At 40.0% G+C, this 25,200-nt stretch overlaps 1 protein-coding gene across 3 annotated transcripts; it reads left to right on the forward strand.

Annotated features, from left to right (window-relative positions):
• Window positions 1–1,773: 1,773 nt before the first annotated feature.
• LOC111141016 (transmembrane protein 267) lies at window positions 1,774–19,299 on the forward strand. 3 transcript variants are annotated; one of them, XM_022493337.1, is made up of 4 exons: window positions 1,774–1,803; window positions 4,010–4,128; window positions 12,875–13,258; window positions 17,093–19,299. In XM_022493337.1, exons 3-4 carry the CDS (start codon window positions 12,947–12,949, stop codon window positions 17,426–17,428), a joined length of 648 nt encoding a protein of 215 aa, XP_022349045.1. In that variant the 5' UTR covers window positions 1,774–1,803; window positions 4,010–4,128; window positions 12,875–12,946; the 3' UTR covers window positions 17,429–19,299. The 3 variants fall into 3 exon arrangements, 2 of the variants coding, with proteins under 2 accessions (XP_022349045.1, XP_022349044.1); XR_002640180.1 differs by lacking the exon at window positions 1,774–1,803 and adding an exon at window positions 8,206–8,303 and having other exon boundaries at window positions 4,108–4,128; XM_022493336.1 differs by lacking the exons at window positions 1,774–1,803; window positions 4,010–4,128 and adding an exon at window positions 7,827–8,303.
• Window positions 19,300–25,200: the final 5,901 nt, after the last annotated feature.

Here is a 25,200-nt window from a genome sequence, read left to right on the forward strand (position 1 = left end):
GAACAAAGCAAGCAGAGCATAGATTAGGAGTGATAATGTCAATGATTTGAATGGGCACAATGTTCTCATGTTGGCTTTCTCACTCTGGGCTCCTTGCTACCTTTAGATTTCAGCACAAATTACCATTTCTTCAGAAGGGCCTCCCCTACCTAGTCTCTATTACATCACCCTATTTATTACCTTTACAGCACATACTATAGCCATCCAATTTTTCTTTGTGGTCTAGATCCTCCACTAGAACTTGAGCTCCATAAAGTCATTCTGTAGCCTGTTACCATGCATAGTGTTTGGCACACAGAGCATTCAGTATGTGTTGTATAAATCAGTCAGTGCCTTTGGGCTTTAGGGTGACTACGGAGAAAATTGTGACAATTTCGTTGTTTTGGTTGAAGGAAGCCATCCATGTTTTCTTCAATAGTTCTAGAAAGCTTAGAGTATAAGACATGTACAATGCTGCTAAAACGGCAATGCGAAATTGTTACAGCATTCAGACAGACAAACTATCCTTAACATGACTAAAAGCACCCCATATTGTGGTTAATGTATTCTTTTTAATTAGCCTTTAAACTATGTGGGTTAAAATGTCTATCATTTTCCATCTCAGTTGAGTCTTTTCCACTGGCTAAAGACCAAGAGTGTGACAAGCAATGAAAAGTTCTATCACTGAGAAACTGAGCCATACTTTAGGGTTCTGAGAGAGAGGACTAGGAGTGTGCTTGGAATTGAATATCTCACTTTTTACTACAAAATTGTCTTTCAACTGTAAAATATAATCTCACTACTGCCCTTGCTTTCCCTCTCACCCTTGTTTTGAGAAACTGTAGGTAGGAAGAAGAAAAGCAATGCACATTTTAGAAACTATTCTTTTGCACCAGTGCTTCCTAGAGCCAATGCCAAGCTAGACATCTTGGTGCTCACTCGGGCAGAAAGGCAGGTGGGACCTGGCCATACTCCCATTAAGAAGCTGCATTTTGAGGCCGGTTAATTGGCGTTATGCAGTTTTTTTTTTTTTTTTTCTTTTCCCCAACTCCTGTGCGTTTAGTAGTCATGATTAAATGGTCCAGCCCTGTCACTGCCGCCGCAATAAAGTGTAGCCCCCACCGTCCGCCAACAAAGTGGCAAAGAATAATTATCAAGAAATCCCCAAGGGGGCGTGGAGCGCTGCGAAGGAGCGGCGGATCTGCAAGATCGCGGGGTCCCTCCATCTCGTGAAAAACTCCGGGGCCCAATCTCAAAGACCCAGTACAGGAAGCCGGAAATTCCTCTCCCCCTTCGAGACCCAAGATGGCCCTTGGCTCCTAGCTCTAGCGTCTGGGTAGGGGGCCCTTGCATCCGACATTAGGTGGTTACTTCTCCATCCCCAGCCGCCAGTAAGATGCGTTGTGGATATGTCGGCTGCTAAGTCTGGGGCACGGCGCCGGCAAAGCCAAGAAGGAATGCCCAGGTTTGATAGAGGAAACCAACAAGGGACTTATTCCACTGTCCCAAAGGTTTCCTTATGGGGCACGACGGGGAAGAATTCGTGGCAGCTACCACCTGCTCCAAAGAACACCGAGCTATCGGTTCTCGTCCGTTAGGACTGGGGCCAGTATCCCGGCGTCCTCTCTGCCGGCGTTCGGGGGCTGGAGCCGCTCTGGCCGGCGGCCGGCGTCTCTATGGTGCCGGCCGAGGGGCGGGTAAAGGGGCGGGGCCGCCGTTCGCGCTGCGGTGCTGGGTGGAAAGCCGAAGGTGGGCGCGGCAGAGCTCCGGGAGGTCCCGGGCGGGAGGGGGACTTGAGCGGACTCCGTGAAACTGCGTCCTGAGGTGGGAAGCCATAGCTCCTGGTTCCCAATGGGAGGGCGTCAGGGGCGGCGAATGCGCGGGGCCCGAGAGCCAGCGGGGTGTGCTTGACGGCCGGCACTGTCCGGCGATGCCGGGATGTGCGCAAAGCCCGGCGTCTTCCTTGGGCTTCGTGGAGCCTTCGAGATTCCACAGGAACCCAGTCCTCGCCTAGGCTCTGTGTCCCTGGCGTTTCCCGGGCCCAGAGAGGGGTGACGGGGGTCTTGCAGGAGTTGCCCATTGCCCTCTAACAGGCACGAGAGTCCCACGCGCCCCGGGTCCCTGGAGGCGTGAATACTCTTATGTGTGACAGAGTAGTACCTTGCTTGCATGGGAAATGCGGGGTTCCTTTGACGCCAGGGCTTCCTGCCCTGTTTTCTTAATCGGCATTTAAAAATTATTGCATCACACCAGCCTTGGGCAAGAATGATTTGGGAAATTTGCCGAGACTTGATATATGTTTAAATTGACAATTGTTTTATTCCTAATGGTACATGTAGGAACTAAACATTTTATATTCCGGCTATAAAAAGTTTCTGTGAAACTGAGCAGGATTTGTGTTTCTATCCTTTGCAAATTACTGCGTTATATTTGGCATCTGCTTTGGGCATTATAGAATTAAAAATTTAAATATATTAGGGGCGCCTGGCTGGCTCAGTCAGTGGTGTGTGTGACCCTTGAATCTTGGGGTTGTGAGTTCAAGCCCCGCATTCGGTGTAGAGATTACTTTTAAAAATTAAAATTAAAAAAATTAAATATATTAACTTCTACAGCACTGGCATTGAAAAAGACTTACTTGTAAAGCAATACTATAGGTAATCAGATTTTGAACTGCTTTTATCTCAGGTTTTTGTAAATATTTGTGTGATGGGCGAGTGAAGCAGGTGTTTTGGCAGAAATATTTGTCTAAGATTATTAACAAACTGCACAATAGTGCATAATTAAAGTAACTGGCTAATTATGTTTGTGGAGTTGAAGATTACTACTATGTATACTTAAAAGACCCCATAGTTGATGACATTCTACTATAATGGAATGCAGTGTGGCAGTTTGACCATTGTACAAAGTGGCTGCAAGTCATAAGGACCTGTTATGCTATTATGAGATAAAATGTCATCCCCAAAGTAGTTTTAGTTCATAAGCTGAGGGTTGCTTACTGGCTTACCCCCTGTTTTAATGCAATGAAATATTTATTAAATACCTTCAGCACATTAGATTTTATGCATGAGAGGCTTAAAAGAAAATTATAATTACTCTTGAGGGAACTACCCAACAAAAGTAAGTATGTAGACTAAACAAAGTTATTTTACAGTTTTTGAGGTTTCAGGGTCCATTCTGTTTGTAGGAGAGGGAAGGAAGTGGCAAAAAGAAGAAAAAGGTATGAAGAAAAATGGGTATACTTGGGTGTCTTAGAGACAATAAATAAAGGCAGTACAATTATTAATGTTCTCCGCCCCCCAAAATGTGTTTTTTTTTTTTTTTTCTTATCAGAATCTAAGCCAAAGATGTTAAATCTATGCACTAATAGAGTGGAATAGATGTCAGAATTGTGTTTCTGGAACCACAGTTATACCTTTATAAAAATGGAAAGAGTATTGTGTTAGATACCTACTACTATATAACAAATCACCCCAAAACTTAGAGGCTTAAAACATTTAACAAATATTATCTCATTGTTTCTGTTGGCTCAGACTTTGCAAGGGCTTAGCTGGGTGATTCCAGCCCAAAGGCCCATGCAGTTGTCATCCAGATGTTTGCAGGGCTCTGGGCACCTAAAAACTTGACTGGGGCTGAAGGATCTACTTCCATGTTCACTCATTAGCTTTTTGTTCCTCTCTCATCAAGCAAACTGTTTTATACTTTCCATTTATAAGATGCTTTTTGTGTTGTCCCATTAGGTGTATGTGTTCCTCTTCACAAAGCATGGTATTTTTTTTTAATTTTTTATTTTTTTATAATTTTTTTTCTAATTTTTATTTATTTGATAGAGAGAGATCAGAAGTAGGCAGAGAGGCAGGCAGAGAGAGAGGAGGAAGCAAGGCTCCCTGCTGAGCAGAGAGCCTGATGTGCGACTCGATCCCAGGACCCTGAGATCATGACCTGAGCTGAAGGCAGAGGCTTAACCCACTGAGCCACCCAGGTGCCCCAAAGCATGATATATTTTTATAAACAATAAGGTTTTCTTTTTCAGGTCACTAAATTTGGATCACCACTTAAGTACTTGAAGTGATCTTTTGATGTTTCACTTTGCTCGTAACATATCATAAGCTCCCTTATTCTTTTAGAATCTGAACTTATGTAAAACACAAGGTTAGTAACATTTAAATATATTTGGGGGTGATAAAAATTGTTCCAAGAGTAAAAGAAGGTGGATGTCATGCAGCAGCTTTAGCGTGACATCATGCAATTTGCAGTTAAGTGGATAATGACCTCTTAATATTTGTTCCTTTCTGGGATAAGATTTGAACATAAATTTGTAATAAATACAGATTCGAGCATAGTTTGAATGACAGCAGAGCTTTTCTGTTGGGCTTTTGCATAAGTGTGTCCAGCCTACATTCTTAGACCCATCCACCTGAATAGCCTTCTTTCTTCTTGAGGCTAAATTGTAGGCCACAGCTTACTAAAGGAGGGGAATGTTGCTGCTAGTGTAGCACCTCTCCAGCATGGTCATTAGGTGAGATTTGTGTGTCCCAGTTCCCATCCAGCTAAGTGGATACTGGCATCTATCCTTGGTGCAAAGGGATATTTTATAAAACTTAAAATTATATGCACTGAACCTTTAAACCGGTTGACTAAATCCATGCAAGGTTCAAGAGTTTATTTTGTAAAGTAGAAGCAAATGATTCATAATTTATGGAACTGTAAATCCTGAGGTTTATAGAAAGGTTTCATGACTTGGAGGTATCTTTTGCATTTTTTCACTTTGGTCTTGTTTGAAAGTATGTTGAACTCACTCATTTCTTCATCCTAGAAGAATCTGTACACTTTAACCTAATCTTAGTGCTTTTCAGAACAATTTTCATTATTGCAAATGGCCAAGAATTTGAGGATTGTTGCAGACTCCATTATCATTAATAAAACTGTTGTTCTGTGCAAAGCAAGTCTTCATAATATGAAAGAATTAAAGGAATCTATAAGTTTATTTCACCTGCAGATAGAGAAATCTTTGGTACAGACTTTGCCTATGTCAACTAATACATAAATATAAAAAATAATTTTTATATTATCAATTTGGCTTATAAGAATTACATAAAATTTTTAGTTTATTGATGTTATATATTATTTTTATTAATAGATATTTATAATGTTATAAGTATACTTCTACTTTTCAAAAATTACACCTTTAAGGGACTGACTTTAGCATCCTGGTCTGAGTTATTTAGTGACTTCTTACTAATTTCAGAGTAGCTCTATTTGCTTTGTGGTCAGAATAGGAAGACATTGGAAATGTTTAGGGAATTATGGGCACCTGGGTGGCTCAGTTGGTTAAGTGTCTGGCTCTTGATTTTGGCTCAGGTTGTGATCTCAGGGTCGTGAGATCCAGCCCTGCTTTTTTGGAGCCCAGCATCTGGCTCCACACTGGGCTTGGAGCCACTTAAGATTTTCCCTCTCTCCTTCCCCATCTGCCATCTTCGCCCTTGCCCTCCCCCTCACCCATCAACTCAGGTGCTCTCTTGCTCAAGCGCTGTCTCTCTTGGAAGAAGGAAAAAAAAAAGGAAAGAAAAGAAAAGAAAAAAGAAAATGTTTAGGGAATCCAAGAAAGGGGGGAAAAGTACTAATCATATGTAAGCCCATGGGTGAAATATAAAGCAAGTGGACAGTTTTCTGTATTTTTTAAATGTGCAGTATATGTACATATTTTTTAACAAAAATTAACATTTTACATATTTTATAGGCTTCCTTTTAAATTTTAATATGTTGAGTATCTTTCCACACCAGTAAAGATGGGAAGAGTTATTATAGTTATTTTTTTAATGGTTGCATAATATTGTGGCATTTATTTCACTAGTCTCATGACTAGTGACTTTGGACATAACAGTTTCTTATTTTTCCTTATAATAATGCCATGCTAAATATCCATATGTAACTTTTTGTATTTAAATCTGCCTATTTTCGGGTTGCCTGTGTAGCTCAGTCAGTTAGGCAGCTGCCTTCTGCTCCTATCGTGATCTCAGGCTCCTTGCTCAGCGGGGAGCCTGCTTCTCCCTCTGCCTGCTGCTCCCCGTGCTTGTACTCTCTCTCCCTCTCTTTCTGACAAATAAATAGATTTAAAAACTTTTTCTAGAAAATAAACTAAAAATGATTTTGACCTCCTCTCTAAAAGTCAAGCTAGCTGAACTATGTAAAAAAGTCTGTTTACAAATTCATGTAAATATCCCAAACTTGATAACCAAACTGATTACCAAAGCTATCTAATCAGAGATATTTTCCAGGCAGCTAGTCAACAAAACTGATTCCCTTTCTTATTTTAATCAGGGAAATGTTCTATTATATTGCAAAACTCTGGTCCATGTGGATGTGACATTTTAAAACCTAGAGTTGTTGTTTTCTTTTTTCTTTTTTTTTTTAAGATTTTATTTATTTATTTGACAGAGAGATCACAAGTAGGCAGAGAGGCAGGCAGAGAGAGAGGGGGAAGCAGGCTCTCCGCTGAGCAGAGAGCCGGTGTGGGGCTCCATTCCAGACTCTGGGATCACGACCGGAGCCGAAGGCAGAGGCTTCAACCCACTGAGCCACCCAGGCACCCCAAACCTAGAGTTTGATTAAACAACTCTACTGTATTAAACTATGCATTGCAGGTTGAACCCATGATCCAATCTCAGGTTTCATCTGAGGATTGACTCTCTCCAGTACTACTTAGCAATTAAAGCCTAACAGACTAACTACTAGCATGCACTCCTCTTCCTGTCCAGCATAGTGTATTTGTGAGTATGCTGTTCTTACACGACTGAAAGAAACAGACCCCACTTTCTACAATATGTGCTGAGAAGGCCAAATACTCTTTTCCAACCTCCCTTGCAGTAGTCATGTGATGTAGGCTCAGCCAGTTGGACACATACCCTGTCCCCCTCTAAATATTATATGAAATCAAATAAGCAAATACTTGAGATTTTACTTATTTATTTGACAGACAGAGATCACAAGTAGGCAGAGAGGCAGGCAGAGAAAGAGGAAGGGAAGCAGGCTCCCCGCTGAGCAGAGAGCCCCATGCGGGGCTGGATCCCAGGACCCCGAGATCATGACCTGAGCCAAAGGCAGAGGCTTTAACCCACTGAGCCACCAAGTGCCCCAAAATAAGCAAATACTGCCAACAGTCTTCCAAGGCAGCAGCAGACAGCCCTGTCTGCACTGGTGCAGTGCCAGGGGTAATATCTGGTGACAGGTTGGGCAGTGGAAGCTGGGCTCAGTTGTGGGGAGGTCTTCATGGGACAAGTTGTTGATGTCCTTTTCACTGAGGCGCTTGAGGCATAGCACTGAAGCCTGGCAAATCTGTGATTTCCCCATGTCCTTTTTTTTTTTTTTTTTTTAAAGATTTCATTTATTTATTTGTCAGAGAGAGAGAGAGAGAGCACACAAGCAGGCAGAGTGGCAGGCAGAGGCGGAGAGAGAAGCAGGCTCCCTGCCAAGCAAGGAGCCTGATGCAGGACTTGATCCCAGCACCCCAGGATCATGACCTAAGCTGAAGGCAGCGGCTTAACTGAATGAGCCACCCAGGCGTCCCTCCCAATTTCCTTTTAATGAAGTGTTTTTGCATGTACTGCCCAAATGTTTTCTTTTCCATGCACTTAAGAATCCTAACCAATACAGGATTGGAGTTAAATAACAATTGTTCCTCTAATCGTTTAGTATTCTATACACATTCCCCCCCCCCAATACACACACTGATTGGATTTCTGGTATTCACCTTTCAGTACTTACGTTACTCTGCTTTTCCAAGTTTATTGTCATTAACTCTCCCCAATGAAGTTTAGAAACACTTTATGAAGTTCCTAAAAGAAAAATCCCGGTATGATTTTATTTAGAATGATATTAAATTTATAGACTCCATTTGAGGAGAATAACACCATCAATGTTGTCTTCTTATTCAGTAAAATGGTCTGGCTGTCTTGTGTTAGTTAAGTTCCATTAAAGAAGCAGAAGTACTTTTCCTGCCAAAGAGTGTGGGGTTTATAGAGGGATTAGACATTCTATAATTGCGGGGGCTGAGAAAGCACTCTGGGCAGACTCCTGCCTCTGAGTCCGTAGTTGAACCTGAAGCAGTTTTAAGTCAGGTAGACAGACACAGTCGAGAAGGGAAAGTGGATGTGGAGAAGAGCAAGGACCAAGTGGAATCTGCACTGGCTTCTCACCAACTCCAGTTTTGATGCTGGGGGTGATCTACAGGAGAGGCTAGCACTCTTGACCCTGGGATTGCACATGCAGACCCAGGATTTGGAGAAGCTGAAGGAGCTGCAGGCCAGCCCGCTTCCCGTGCCAACAAGGTGAGCTAACATCATATGCAAGCTCCACATGCAATAAGACAAGCACTTCACAAGGAAGGGAATTCTGGAATCTGTGCTTTTTAGCTAAGCTGAGCTGACATAGTACAATTGATTGATCTTTGTGTCCTTTAATACAGATTTGTTGTTTTCTTCATAAATATTTCTTGTTTAGTTTATTCCTTGGTATTTGGGTTTTTATTACCGTTGTGAATATTCTTTCCCATTGATGATGGCTTGTCTGTTATATAGATTAGTTTAGTATTTATCTTGAATTAGCCACCATTCACAACTTACATTCTAATGATTTTCAGTGGATTCTCTTGAATCAGCAGTCATTTTCACTTGCAAACTAATGTAATTATCTTTTTGTTGCTGGTAAGGTAATGATACATTTTCTTTCCCCCTCCCTCTTCCTTTCCTTGCTTCCTTACATGGAATGAAACTGCCGGAACAATATTCTAATAGCTATACTATTTCTAAATTTAAGGTAATTGTCTCTTGGTTTTCATCATTTTGGTTTCTAGTAAACTAGTGTTTCCTCAATGTTTAGTGAATATAGAAATTACTTGGTATTCATACTTGCTAAAAATGCAGATCCCAGGAATGGATATTATATTTTGCTAAATGCCTTTTAAATTATTAAATATGCAGTTCCTGCTGGATAACAGATCCAGTGTATGAAGATTTTTTGTGAATTCATTCAACACTTATTGAGCACTTAGTATGCATAAAACGTATAGTAGTGAACAAAGTTGACAGAGTCCTTGCTCTCTGAACTTTTGTTTTCCTTCCTAAAATGTGTATAGAGCATAAATACTTGAACCAAGTCTTTTGGCTCTAAAGGTATTACTTGAACCATCATTTAAGCTTCGTTTCTTTGAGCTAACTCGGCCACTTTATTTTTCTTTTTAACCAGTTTAAAAGTGATGAATCGTATTGCACTGTGGTCAGAGAATTTGGTCTGAACAGTTCCAGTTTTTAGATTGTATTGAAGTTTTTCTTACAGATGAGTAAATGAGTAGTTAACTTTTGTAAGTGTTTCATAGACATTTGGAATGTGTTTTCTGTGTAAAATATGTAATTTTAGACCTGCATATGAAATCAAACTTGTAATTATATATTATTTAGACTATCTATACCTATTTTTGGCTACTTGATATAATTTACATATTTTACTGCTTTGCAGTTTGTCATGTAAGCATCTTCTTTCTTTGAAGGTTCTATTTATTTATTTTTAGAGAGAGCAAAAGTGCAAGAGAGAGCAGGTGCAGGGGGAGGGACAGAGGGAAAGGGAGAAAGATTTTCAAGGAGACTCCATCTGAGCATGGAATCTGACTCAGGACTTGATCCCATAACCCTGAGTTCATGACCTGAGCTGAAATCAAGAGTCGGATGCTTAACCAACTGAGCCACCCAAGTGCCCTGTAAGCATCTAACTTTACTGTGACTTGAATATTTTACCCCTTTTATCCCACTAAGTCTTTTGCCATGAATTTTGTATTTGATATTAATATTATCATGGCTGCTTTATTTGGCTTCTATATTCTAGGTATATATTTTTTCATCTCTTTATTTTGTATATTGTTGAGACTTTTTGTTTGAGATATTTTCTTGTGAACAATAACTTGGATGTTTCCTTTTGTCCCAGTCTGTATCTTTATAGATATATGTAATACGTTCACATTTATTGTGGTATTTGTGTTTGATGTTTGGTCCCTTTTGCTTTTTTGGGAGGGTTGGGGTGACAGTAAAGTCTTTTTTTTTTTTTTCCCTTTTCTGTTTTGCTCTACTGATCAAGTTTTCTTTATTCCTCTTCTTTCTCTCTAGTAATTTAGTAATTTATAAGTCTGTTCCTCCATTCTTTTCCCCCCAGAAATTGTATATAGCTGTTATAATTTATAAGGCAAAACTATTGAAATTCATGATTGTCACAGAGGTGTCATAATTTAATTTAGGTAGAATCCTACAGTCATGATCCTTTTCTTTCAGAGGTTTATTAATGTTGCCCCACAGTATTTTGGCATTTATTTTTGGTATTAATCACATGCTGTTTTTGCAGATAACCTTTTTGGGTGAAGAGGGGCATGATCTCCATAAACTCTTGTTTTCAGAGTGCTCCTTTTACATGAAAGCCTGCTGTTGTTATTGATAATAAGGTACACACACACACACACACACACACACACATATATATATTTTTAAAGATTTTATTTATTTATTTGACAGAGATCACAAGTAGGCAGAGAGGCAGGCGGGGGGGGGGGGCGGAAGCAGACTCCCCGCTGAGCAGAGAGCCCAATGTGGGGCTTGATCCCAGGACCCTGGGATCATGACCTGTGCAGAAGGCAAAGGCTTTAACCCACTGAGCCACCCAGGCGCCCCTCTTTTCATTCTCTTAACATAGTCTTTCAAAGAGCAGATGTTCTTTATTTTGATGAAGTTCATTTTATCAATTTTTAAAAAACAGATTGACCTTTTGATGTTGCTTCTGAAAATTCTGCACAGCCCAAGGACCCAAAAATACTCTCTTTCCTTCCAAAATTTTTATAATTTTATGTTTTACTTTTAAGTCTGTGATCCATTTTGTCTTAACTTTTGTATACTGGAGTAAAGTATGGTCTAAGTTTCATTATTTTTGTATGTGGATATCCTCTTGTTCCAGCACCATTTGGTGAAAGGAATGTCTTTTCTCTATTTACTTGCTTTTGCATGTGTGGACCTACTTCCTTTTTTTTAAATTTCTTTTTAAATTTATTGTTATGATTATTAAATAGGCTTGATACCCAGTGTGGAGCCAAACACAGGGCTTGAACTCACAACCCTGAGATTAAGACCTGAGCTGAGATCAAGACTCAAGTGTTCATCCAACTGAGCTGCCCAGGATCTATTTCTGATCCCACTTTCTGTTCCGTTCCATTGCTCTATTTGTCTGTCCTTATACCAACACTGCATTGTGATAATTACTGCAGCTATGTAAGACTTGAAGTCGGATGGTGTAAGTCCTTCAACTTAGTTCATCTTTTTTCAAGTTGTTTTCCTGTTCTAGGTTTTTTGTGTTTCCCTATAAAATGAGCTATGGGTAGTTTTTATTATGAAATGGAAATTGAATCATTCTTAATGATTTAGTCATTTAGTTATTCTTTAGTCACAGAATTAAAACAAAACAATACAAAACAAAAACTTCAGGTATCACATAATATTGATAACTTTAACTGGATAAGTGATTTCAGTATTCTATGCCAGTTAACTACTCAGCACAGAATTATGATTACCTTTTTACCAATTAAAGTTCTGTGGTTAGAGGCAACAAAAGAAAAAGGGATTTATTGGAAGAATGCTGGGTTAGGTCATAGAAGTAAAGGGTAAGCTGTAAGAGCTAAGGAACTTGAAGATTGAACCTGAGGAATCGATGTCCTTAAGTTCTTTTTTTTTAGGCTGCTCCATGTAGTGGAATCCAGGTCTGTAAGAAGAGAAAATTCTAGAAGGAAATCTGATTGGTCCAGCCTGGGTCACCTTAATGACCAGATTATTTATCACCAGTCTAATCACTACTAGAATATGATAACTCATTAGTAATTGCTAACTAATTACTACTACTGATAAGAGAAACAGAGAATTCTAATTGACCAGCTTCAGAGTTTGGGTACTGGATGAGCAGTTTTCCTTAAAAAAGGACATGCTGTTTTCAGAAGTCTGGAAAATAGTTGCTGGGTCAACAGACACAATAGGTGCTCACTACCATGTAGCACGCATTCCTGAGCATAGAACTATTTGATGACCTCAAAGTAGTAGGTTGCAGTTGGGGGGCTTTCTTAAATTCACCTTGATACATACTAACATGTAAACTCTTGTTCCTGTAAAGCTAACCTATTCTCTTTGGACAGCATGGCATATTGTATATAACATGTAAAAGTACAATTTTGTTATATTTGAAAGTACTAGGAGAGTAGTCTTAAATGTTCTCACCACATGCACAAAAAGGTAACTATGTGAGATGATGGAAATGTTAACTAACCTTATTGTGGTCATCAGTTGATAACATGTTGTATATGAAACCATCACAGTGTACATGTTAAACTTAGTAAGTGTTCTCTATTAATTATATCTCAGTGAGGCTGAGGAAAATAAAGTGAAATTACTGACAACTGTTAAAAAAAAGAAATACCAGTTTTTACAGCTTGGTTTTCTTTTTCTTTTTTTTTTTAAGATTTTATTTATTTTATTTGACAGAGAGAGATCACAAGTAGGCAGAGAGGCAGGCAGAGAGAGCAGAGAGAGTGGGGGAAGCAGGCTCCCCGCTGAACAGAGAGCCTGATGTGGGGCTCAATCCCAGGACCCTGAGATCATGACTTGAGCCGAAGGCAGAGGTTTAACCCACTGAGCCACCCAGGCACCCCACAGCTTGGTTTTCTATTTGTGAAATTATTGCTGAGACTGTTTTATTTAAATGTTTCATGGCATCAAGCTTTGCGTGGTGGTGGTCTTGTAGCCAATCAGGTTTATCCAAGGTGTGATTATTGCTAATTGAAATGTTATATGGCATTAACATTTTCTTCTGTGTTCTATTTTAGGGTGACTGGGAATGTAAACAAGAATAAGCTGTTTCCTGATGGCTTTTAGTATATACTGACATACTATCTGTGATGGCGTCTGAGGCTGAGAAGACCCATGCTTTACTCCAGTCTTGTAGCACTGAGTCTCTTATTTCCAGCCTTGGTCTGGGGATGTTCTGCCTAGTAGCCGACAGACTTCTTCAGTTTTCCATAATTCAGCAAAATGACTGGCTTCGAGCCCTTTCGGATAACGCCATACATTGTGTGATTGGCATGTGGTTGTGGGCAATAGTCATTGGCGTCAAGAAGATGACTGACTTTGGAGAAATCATGTTAGCTGGATTTTTAGCCTCTGTTATTGATGTAGACCACTTTTTTCTAGCTGGATCTTTATCTTTAAAGGTAAGAAACATATATGTTTAATATTTCTGGTCTTTAATTTCTTTAGCACCGTTATATTGATCTTCATAGCATCCTTTTAGAGCTAGAGAAGATTATCCTTATTTTAAAATAAGGAAGCCCATTCATCCAGTTGTTTTTGTGAGCACTTAGTACTTCCCTGAAGGCAAACACAGACATGTTGCTAATCAAGTCATTGGCATCACCAAGTGCCAAGGATGCATACAGAGCTAAGGACTCAGTAAATGTACCTGAGGAGTTCTGTGCTGACTTTACAGAGGATGGTAAGTCTTGAAGGACACATTAATTAACTGGCTTAAAGTAATGGGGATCATTCTCAGGGCTCTCCTGGGTCTTTTTCCACTGTTCTCTCTTCAGGATCACACTTGTAATTTCCCCCTTATTCTTCATGTTTCACAGTTAGTATGTGGCTTCTTAGTGTTCCCTTACAGGAGAAGAGCTTTAAGATGATTCTTAGTCCTGGGGAATGACTTCCATGGATTCATTCCCCAGTCCCTTGTGGGGCCAAAGGTGTGCATTTCCATGGGCTGATTAGGGCACAGTCCCTGGTGGTGAACGTTGATGAGTTTCGATGAGGTGTTTAGCTATACGGTGACCTGTTGGCTTTGCAAATGAACTAAGCCTGAAATACAGTTCAGATAATATTCTCTAAGTGTCAACAGATTTTCCTGTCTTTTCTGTGTTTATGATCTGTAAACACTCACAGAGCAAGGACTTTGCTTTATTCACCACTGGCCTGGAACAGTGCCTGGCTCATCTAGTAGGCATCCAGTAGATACTAGTTGAATGAATGAGAAATGATCATTTCTTCCTTTTAGGTGTCACATACCAGGTATTTCTCAGAGGTTGTCTTACTTATTGAAAAACTTAATCAGTAAGGAATCAGTAATTCCTGATTAAAGACAAATTAATAACATGTATTTGAGATTGGAATCAGAAGATGTGAATTTGAATCCTAGTACGTGGTGTTAGCAGAGTGCTTTCTTCAAGTCTCAATGTCCTCATCTGTAAAGTGTGGGTTCTGTCATTACTTACCTCACAGGGCGCTCATGTGTGTTAAATGGGCATGTTAAAGGACAGACCCCGACAAATAGTTCACAGTCAATGTTAGTAGAGATTGGGATAAGCTATCACGCATCATAAAAAGTGTGGTTCATAAATGCATTAATCTAGAACTTAGTGTAATTAGAAAAAAAAATTTAGGCTCCTTACTGTATTTATTCTTTGATTCACTTAGAAGCAGTAGTGTTGAGAATATAAGCCAGAGAGACAAATTCAGTCTCCCCCTTACCCCCTGTACAACCTGGGGAAGCTACTTGGCCTCTGTGAGCCACAGCTTCCCCCTCTGTGAAATAATCCCTAACTCATACAACTGTTACAGGGATTAAATGAGATAGTGCATATTAGGGTAGCACAGTGCTGGTATTGATCCTTTTTTTTTTTTTTAATGAAATCTGAACATTTTTTCACCATAAGATTGTATGTGATCATTAGTAATAAATACCAAAACTAAAATAAGTATTTATGATACTAAGGTTTTTTTTTTAAGATTTTATTTGTTTATTTGACAGAGATCACAAGTAGGTGGAGAGGCAGGCAGAGAGAGAGGAGGAAGCAGGCTACCCAGTGAGCAGAGAGCCTGATGTGGGGCTCAATCCCAGAACCCTGAGATCAGGGCATGAGCCAAAGGCAGAGGCTTTAACCCACTGAGCCACCCAGGCGCCCCAATGATACTAAGTTTTAAGTGTCTGTTGTTCCTTCCATTTGTCAGTGATCTATTTTTACTTCCTTGATTTTATGATCATGTCCTTTTCTTCTTTCATTTTTCATTATTTTTCTATGAATGAAAAAATCTGGATTGAGATTTTACACATCAGCCAACAAACAGAAATTTCTTGTTTCTTCTTTAGCATCTATTAATTTAAATAGACTTCACAAATGAAAGTGTAAAGAGTCAGTGTAACTCCAAACATCCAGAACATAACTTCAACTTCAGACTGTTGCCCTCTTCCAAGTAGGGCTTACCACAGGCTTCCTCACCCTACCCTGCTATTGAGGAGCCTGGTTCAGTGTGGCTGTGCGAGGAAAAACCAAGGTGGAGAGAAGGTTGTGATAACAATATAGAAATGTGGGTGGTTCATGATCCCAGGGTCAAGGGATAGAGCCCCACATTGGGCTTCTTGCTCAGCGGGGAGCCTGCTTCTCCCTCTGCTGCTCCCTGTTTGTGCTCTCTCTCTCTCTGACAAATAAATCAAATCTTAGGAAAAAACCTAACAATGCAGAAATGTTATGTGTTCTGCCAAAGTAGAAATAAAACAGCTAAAAATAGGGAGAAGGAAGAGGAATGTAGCATAAACTCTTTGATATTCAGTCAGTAGGTGAGAGTTAAAGACACTGGTTTAAGGATTGTGTGACGGCACATGGTGGCAAGGTACAGTCTCTTTAATAGACAGATGCCTTGCATTTTAATGGTGGGAAGTTATGCCTCTAGTTTTTTTTTGTTGTTGTTTTTTAATAAGGACCTATTTTTTTTCTCTTCCTTTTCTTCTTTACCACCTAGTGTCCAGATGATTCCTCCCCCTTCATTTTTGCCATCTTCTCCCTCAGAACCAATGCCTTTTAAAGCCTTGAATTATGTACACTTTTAAGTCCTTGCTTTGTAGCCAGTGCTCTGATCAACTAGGACCCTTTCCAGTGTTTCTCTTTCCAGTGGTAATTATAGATCAGTCTTAGGTCCCTTCATCTTTCCTGGCTTGTAGTGGAAGTGTGAGAGAAAGTGCACTGATGTAGTCTGTATTTTAATACTTAAGAGTGTTTGAAGTTTTGGGCACCCTCTGACTTGTGTCTGTGCTGAGTGGGGTTTTGTATAGTTTTATTTGCCCTTGTCTGTAATGTTTTTGAGGATGTGTGGGGAGATTCGGTTTAGACAATCTTCACTGCCCTTAGCTTCCTTTTTATTTAAAAATTATCTTATTGAAAATTAGCCTTTAGAGTATGTGAGAACAAAACCTCACTCAAGAATCATTCAGGGAGTAACCCTGAAATTTTCATTTGTTTAGTTATTGATTACATTTTTTATAATGGTTTAACATTTTTACTGGAGTTTAACTCAACTTTATAATAATTTTTTAAAATAATAGACTCTTTCTGAATGTTATAAGTGCATTCTGAAAATATTCAAGGCTAGTATAAAATGGTTACAACAAAAACATTTCCCTTTCATGTCTTTATTAATAGAAGAATATTTTATTCACTTGTGAGATTTTTTTTCAATGTTTAGAGGCCCCAGATAATTCCCTAAAACCAAATTTACACAAACCACACATTTGGGATATAAATTACATTTGGGGGCGCCTGGGTGGCTCAGTGGGTTGAGCCTCTGCCTTCGGCTCAGGTCATGATCCCAGGTCCTGGGTTCGAGCCCCGCGTCGGGCTTTCTGCTCAGCAGGGAGCCTGCTTCCTCCTCTCTCTCTGCCTGCCTCTCTGCCTGCTTGTGGTTTCTCTCTGTCAAATAAATAAATAAAATCTTTAAAAAAAAAATAAATAAATTACATTTGTATTGTGACTTTTCTAAGCAAATAATAGGAAACTTTACAAAATTAATCACCATGTTCTTGAGATCTTCAGAGAATTTCCCACTCACTTTTCTTTGCTTTATAAGTAACTGACTTAATATATGTATTCAGAGGTGACACAGAAAATGTTTCCATTGTATTTCTAATAGACTCCTAGAAAATGTTTTAGAATGTTAAGAAGCATCTACCAAATTTTGTTTGCCAAGAAGGAAATGATGCTAGCTACTGCTCTCCCCTGCAGGCTGCTTTGACTCTCCCACGAAGACCTTTTCTTCACTGCTCTACTGTCATTCCAGTTGTGGTTCTGACCCTGAGGTTTACTATGCACCTTTTCAAGCTCAAGGACTCATGGTGCTTTCTTCCCTGGATGTTATTTATATCCTGGACTTCACATCATATCCGAGATGGAATTCGTCACGGCCTGTGGATATGCCCATTTGGAAAAACCTCTCCTTTGCCATTCTGGCTTTATGTTGTCATCACCTCCTCTTTACCTCACATCTGTTCATTCATTATGTATTTCACAGGGACCAGACAAATGATGTCTTCAAAACATGGGATCCATATCGATGTCTGAGCTAACCGTATGCCAGGCTTCAAGAAGCAGATGGTTCTGATAATGACAATTAAGGGTAGCTAACATTATCAAGTGAATTTTTAACAATATATTATATTAATTATTATAATTCCCGAATCCTCTTGCTCAGGAGGCATGTACACTTTTTTAAAAATTATATTAAATTATATATTTGCTGTAATTCTACTTCTCTCTTCTCTAACACTCTAGTACAATATGAGAGTTTGATTTATCCCATGAGAGATTTTGTTTGTTTCTTCTGTTTACCTGGCTCTACTAATAGATCCTAGTAGATTCAGATCCTGTTAAGTTTTTGGTATGCGTTTGAGGCAGTCCCTTTCAGGATGAAAAACAGATCAAATCATAGGGTGACTAATTTGCAAAAAGTCACATTTGTAGCCACATTTTCCTGAGATACTGCAACAGTGCAACAGCCAACATAAATGAGATCATGCATAAGATGTAGAGTGAACACTCCCATTTCTGTATTTCATGTATATTGGTCCTGATTATGGTGTGATTGGCCAGATACTTCAGCGTGTTGTGATTACTGCAGAATCCTTTTCCGTACCCTTGTGAGAAATCATTATAATATCCATACGAGATAGTAACTAACCATAGATCTAGATTATTGTTTCAGGAATCACTTTAGGAAATAATTATTGTAATATGTTGACTGTAGTAACATCCTGCTCAAGTATTATTTTTTTAGTATCTTTGTCCAAAAATCTCATGTGTTAGTTTTAACTGTTCTGAAAAAGTAACTAAATTTGACAAAATATTTGTTAAAAGTTAACAAAATACTGATACTTGGCTTATAACCATGTAATTTGAACTGACACAAAAAAGGACTTAACCAGTTTCTTCAAATGTAAAATCCTGAATGTGCCATTAAAATTGTTTTAGTTGCTGCCAGTTTGTTTACACACTATTTTAAAGTGTATCAGTTAAATAATTTTTAAAATACCTGCCTGATACTGAGAAACAAAACATAGGTTTTTCAAAATGAAGGATTTTTAGGAAATTTGCTTTTGCCTTCATTCTTGCAGGTTGATCTCTTAAAAATGATTAACCTTTATTAGAGAAAGAAAATTTAGTTGCTGTAAAATTTTACATTTTCAGTTTAATATTCCTTTGATATAAAAGTCAGTGTCCTAACAGCACTTGCTTTTTTTTTTTTTCAGTATCCTATGTACCATTTGCTGTCTTTAGATTTTCTTACACATTTGTGATTTGTAATGCTAGTGATTGTGTGCCTTATTCTCCGAGAAATGCTGAAGCAATGCCTTATCCAAAGCATATTTTTCTTATTTATTAAGTTAAACAGAGCTCTGTAAATTGTTGTAAAGGTTCACATTCTTTACTTTTTCTTTTTGTTGTTAACCAGTTAGTTGCAATCAATTATGTTTTAGAATCTATTAGATTCTAAATCTGTTATCTTTCATGAGCAATGATTGTATCAGTTTGTTTGGTATAATGAATATTATATAGTGGGGGTAAATTTGAATAAGGTAGAGATTTTTTAAGTATATAATTTCAGAAATCCATGGAAATAAAGCATATATCTTGTATCACCTTTTCTAAGTTATAAAACTCTACTTTTGTCTTTCTCCGTATCAAACCAGGGAATACCATTAAAATATAGGGCCTTATTTAAGAGTGTCACTCTGGCATTTTGGGGACTGTCCTCTAACTTTTTGTACTAGATGGGAATTCACTTTGCCCATGACTCCTTGCTCAAAACAATAACTACAGATTTTAAGTGTGGATTTATCCTTGTTCCTTCCTCTACCGTCAGAAATGCTCCTTGTCCTCTAAATGGTCTATAATAGCTGTGGTTGTATCCTCTAGAAATAGAACAGCCAATTTCCCATGCCACCATTTTGCTTTTTTTTTTTTTTTCTTATTTAAAAAGTTTGTGTCAATACAACATTGTATTGAAAATTGGATTCTATCTTGTTTGCATGTAGGTGTTTTCTCCAGCCACTAGATGTCCTCCATTCACTTAATGGAGGCTGGTCCACTGACCTGACCTTACAATCTACTATTTTCTTGAGGCATGTTAGCTATGCTAACTACTCAGAAGAACTTCCACCATTGAACTGTTTTCCACTCATCCTCAAGCCTAGTTTCCGTTAAGTGGTGGGCTGAGTTAAAACTCCTATGTATCCTCCCTCACAAGGTCTTCAACCTGGGCAGCTACCATCACTACCTCCAATCAGGCGGACACTCCCCGGCTCCTTTTCCTTTTGACAATTACTTAGTTTTTCCCATTTTCCCAACTAAAGAGGAGAGGAAAAAGGGGCTATTCTGGTCCTGGCTCACTGCTATCATGGCTAAACCTTTTATCCACCATAGGTATCAGTTTTCTTTCATTTGATATCCCAATATATTACTCATTCTCGAGCTTATCCTCACAGGCTACTCTCTCAGACTCACTTTCACTTTCTTTGATGATATGAGCAGTTGGATCTCTTTTTTCCTTTTATTCCAACCCTTGATTTTACCCTCAGTCATCAGATGACTCACCTAAAAATTCCCTTCTTCTTCTAACCACTGACTCATCACCGCATCACATCAGCCATGCACCAGTACAACAGTCCTCCGTACCTCTTTGGAGGACATTGCTAATTTCTGAGATCTCAGACGTTGACTTTTTCTAGGTCACTGGTTCTCAAACTCTAACATACATCAGAATCATCTGTAAGACTAGTTAGAACAGGAGTTCCTTGAGACCTTCGTCCAGAGTTTTGTCAGGGGGTTTTAAAATGCAGCCAGGAGTCCATTAAGGAGGTAGGTCTTTTGCACGTCCTTACTGGTGGAACCATGAACTTTTGAACTGGGCCAGACAGCAGATAGTCCAAGGACTCAGCCTGAACACCTGCAGCTTGCTATAGTAAGAGACTTTGCTTAGCGATAGCCTTAGTAACCAATTATATTGAGTTAAGAGTAGCTTTCTGCCCTCAAAACCAATAAATTCTTTGTAAACAACCTATACAAACTTTACTTTTTTCCTTTAAAAACCTGACTTTGCTCTCTAATGGGACACTATTTGGGTTACTTCCCAAATTTGTGTACCTCGAATTGTAATTATTTAATCCCAAATAAACATTCTTTCTTAATTATCGCCTCCTAACAATTTTAGGTTGACCGTAGAACGCTGCTGTTCAGGAACCACACTTTAAGTACCATGACTCTAGACCCATCCTGTTTCTTTTTTTTTTTTAAGATTTTATTTATTTATTTGACAGATCACAAGTAGGCAGAGAGGGAGAGAGGAGGAAACAGTCTTGCTGCTGAGCAGAGAGCCCGATATGGGGCTCGATCCCAGGACCCTGAGATCATGACCCGAGCTGAAGGCAGAGGCTTTAACCCACTGAACCACCCAGGTGCACCCCCATCCTGTTTCTTTAATTTCATTCCCTTTCTCCTCTTTCTTGAGCCAAGTCTTTGCCTTATCGTTACCTTTCATTTTTCCTAGACTTCTTTTGCCCCCAGGTCCGTCCAGTCCTGTGCTAGGTACATTTAACTGTGTTCCTGTCTTACCTACGCAGTGCTGGAGGTCACCGTTTACTGTTTCAACAGTCCAATGCCCAACTGTCCTCGTGCACTATCCAATTAGCCAATCCAGAATAATCCACATAGTCTGCTTTCCCTAGTTCTACTTCAGGCCGCACGTCTCTAAAGTTGTTACAAAACCCTGCTGACTCAGCCTGCTACCTAACTTCAGCCGTGGATTTAATAATACTTTGCTCACTAAGAACAATTTTTTTTTCAAATATGGACCAGAAGGGATGAGTCTCAGAATATCTACCCCTATTAGATCCAGCCCGAGCCAGGAAACACAGCATTCCACTGATCTGAGAAATTCTTATTGATAGTCAATCTCCACAGTTAATTTGCACTTTGCATAAACCCATGGCATTGCCACGTGTGTCCCCTTGACATTTCTTTACTTCCCAGGAATAATGATGCTAATTTAAGTGTTTCTGAGGCATTTTGCTCTTTGTCTGACCTTGCAAGTTTATTGGCTTACATACCCAGCAGCGCTAAGTAAGTTTGCTTCAACATCTGGCAACAAGAAGGGGATGTCAAATTCAAGCTCTAACATTCATTCGGATCCCCCTCAGTACTCTCTTAGATCTTTCAAAGAAAGCACCCATCTGAATTCACACACCCTTTCTCATTATTTATCTATTATTATGAATATTTGAGAATCGTTTCTCAAGTGTTCCTTTGACTTAATTCAAGCCCCGCCCAGGTTCCTAAGTCAGCAACATTGGTGCCATGCACATAACGTGGAAAGGAAGACAGAGAGGACATTTTCCTGAGCTCTCTGGGTGATGCTAAATCAAGTATAATACGTGGGCTAGTGGTTATGAAACTGACCGCATGCAGGTATAACATGCCTAAATGACACAGGGCATACCTTGCTACCCTCGGCTTTTGCCCACGGTCACAGGGAATGCTTGGAGCTTCTTAGAGTCCTCATGAGAGACCCTGCTATAAGGGCCTCCTTGTGTGCTCTAGAGGCCCTGCTCTTCTTAGAGACCTGCGTATAAATACCACCCTTCTGGCTTCCTGGACTGCCATGGCTGTTTGCCCAGAGTCTGCAACAATCGTCCCTCAGTGCTGGGCCTGGTCTCCTCGCCAGCAGCGACTCTAGGGTTTCTCTAGATGCTAAGCAGATTGGCACAGGACGGCTCTTTGTCAGTCTGGTTTCGTGAAGGGTGGCATGGAGCCCAGCCGAATCCTTCTGGAAAGGGCTCTGCCATTTCTCAGGTGTGGGACCCAGAGCTAATCCCTTTGTAAGCCCTCTGCTCCCATCTTCACCTATTGATCCGAGGGAGATGGGATTAAAGTAAACCTCAGGGGAACCTTCGAAAAGGTAAAAATACTACAAAAGAGTGAGAAGAAGGAATGGAAGAGAGATGGAAAGCCTGTCCACTCGGCCTGCTCAGGGTTTATAGGGTGCGTGCCTGTGTGTGTCCCGAATTAGTCTTCTTTTGCTGCTGTAACAAATTGCCATGAATTTAGTGACTAAGTGTATTATCTACAGTTCTGCATGTCAGAAATCCAAAACAGGCCTCCGTGGGTTAAAATCAAGGCATCAGCAGGGATGAGGTCCATCTGGGTTCCTAGGGAAGAATCCGTATCCTTGGATCCTTCAGCATCCAGATGGCCGCCTACAGCCCTTGGCTAGTGGCCCCCTTATTCCGTCTTCAAAGTCAGCAAGGTTAGGTCAGTTTTCTTCTTCACGTGTGTCTTTCTGATCATCTTTCCATTGTCACCTCTCTCTCAGGCCACAGCTGGGATGATTCTCCGATTTAGGGATGTGTGTGATTAGCTTGGTCCCAGCTGGATAATCCAGGCGACATACCCCATCTCAAGGTTCTTTATCACATTTGCAAAGCCTCTGCTGCCATGTAGCGTAAGGTCCATGTAGTCCATGTAGTCACAGGTCCCAGGGATTAGATGTGGAGATCTTTGGGGGCCATTCTTCTGCTTATCCCTAGAGATTTTTAACTATTGTTTTGTTTTTAACTATTGTATTGTTTTAACTATTGTTTTGTTAACTATTGTTTTGTTGCTTTAACTTTTGTTTTGTTTTATTGTTTTAACTATAGTTTTATAACTATTTTTAACTATTGTTTTATTGTATTAACTATTGTTTTTTGTTAAAAATTTTTTTAACTATTTTTTATGCTTTTGTTTAACATGAGCGGGCAGAACACCTCTCACATAGTTAAGACTGCTCTCCTGAATCCCGTGCACTGGACCAGAATCTAGCCTTGATGTCTTTGGACAAGTCCCATGTCCTTTTTGAGCCAATGAGAAATAGGCCAAATGCCTTCCAAGACTCTCTTCATGCTCTAACCTTCTATAATCCCAGCTTCTTGTACCAAAAATGGTGGGGCTCCTCCAGTTCTGGGAGATAGCCTCCAACTTGTCTCACCAGAGTTACATTTGTTCTTGGGAAAATAATGTCCCTTTTTCCTTTGCTATTGACACCATGGTTCTATTTGTCATCCATTTTCTCCATGTAGAACTGTTGAATCTTTGTACAAACTCTTTCTCTATTCTCCATGGAAAAAAAAAAAAAAGATTTAAATTTGTAAAAGCCTTGGCCAATTAAGCATCCCATAGTTCATTTGGGAGAAAATGGATACAGTACTTGCCCTCATACAACACTGGTTCAGTTGGTCCCTGAACAAGTGTTTAATGTTTCTACTCAATATCAGGCCTTGTATTAAAAAGTAATGTTCTGGTTGCCTGGGTGGCTCAGTGGGTTAAGCATCTGCTTTCATTTCTGGTCATGATCCCAGGGTCCTGGAATCAAGTCCCGCATCAGGCTCCTTGCTCAGCGGGGAGTCTGCTCGAGATTCTCTCTCTCCCTCTCCCTCTGCCCCTTGCCCTGCATGTTCTCTGTCTCTCAAATAAATAAGTGAATCTTAAAAAGTAAAACGAATTAGGACATATTTGGGCACTTACCACTTACAATCAGTTAAAGTAAAATGCTCAGCTGAGACAAGTGATAGCTTGGGATAGTAGCCCTAGGATATTGGTTATGGAGCACCCAGTGCAGAGATATGTTAATGGAAGGGATAGGACTGTCTCATCACACCAGCAGTTCAAATGGGAATTAATCTTTGGGTGCTGAACCACTTTGGCCCTTACCTTTCTTCCCCAACCTTACTGGTTGCTGAGTAGCAATACCTGGGCAGAGGAGGCAAGGACAGGGACGCAAATCTGCACATCACCACAAGGCATCTGTGAGGCTTGAGACATGATTATTTCTGTAGGAAGGTGCCAGAGCAGAGCATGGGGTGAAGGCATGCTATGGGGAGAAGGTTACCAAAAGGGAGGCAGAAGCAGGAAGAGATGGCAAATGACGCCTGCCCGAGGATCCCTCTGAAGACCCAGGGAGAAGGCCCCACAGGAGGCTTGGGGAACAAGGCCTTGTCCTGAGAAAGAATGGCTCACACAGTGTGTGTTCACTTTGAAGAAGAATGTGAGGAAGTACCAGGGAGATTGATAGATGAGTTACTCCAGAGGTTACTAGACTTTCTTGGCTTACAGTTGGTGTTCTTAATGTCAGGGATTTTTTCCCCGTACCACTAGGCCAAAAGAAATATCAAACAGCTCCTGTTGTTTAGTTAGATCCAAATGATTAATAGTAGTTGGGTGGTGTCCAACAGACACCTGTAGTTTCCCTCAATAATTTAGAATACCCCACAACACCCCTAAGAGTTCACCTTAGCACCCTGGGGTGCCTTGGTACACAGTTTAGGATTTCTTAGTAATTTAAATGCAATGGCAGCCTTCTTTCTGAGGGTTGGGGTGCTGGGAAGCATCCTTCCCTGACAAGACCAAGACCCAGCTGGAGACCTGTAAGGGGTTGTCTTGACTTTGCCCACTTGAGCGAGTAACAAAGGACTCATCCTGAGGGACAGAGAAAGATGGACCGACCCTACCACAGGAAGTAATATTGATATGGTTGTTTCTCTTTCTCTCTTCCTCCACCAGCATTGGTTTCTTGAGGGCAGGGTCATTGTCTACATCTCTTCCGTAGGGCTGTGCTCAGTGCAAGGTGGAAACTCAAACATTCTGTTGAATAAATGAATGACTGGATGGTTATGTTTACTTCATCCTTCCCTATTTTCTTAGAAGATAAGAGCTGACATGTCCTAGATAGTTCTACCTCAGGAGTCTTCCCTGAAATGTCAGCCAAAAGAAAGAAAACAAAATTATTCAGGTTCAAAGCCAGCAGC

Source organism: Enhydra lutris, unplaced genomic scaffold (genome assembly GCF_002288905.1).
Source record: "Enhydra lutris kenyoni isolate GAN:26980312 unplaced genomic scaffold, ASM228890v2 scaffoldscaffold5, whole genome shotgun sequence".
Taxonomy (NCBI): domain Eukaryota; kingdom Metazoa; phylum Chordata; class Mammalia; order Carnivora; family Mustelidae; genus Enhydra; species Enhydra lutris.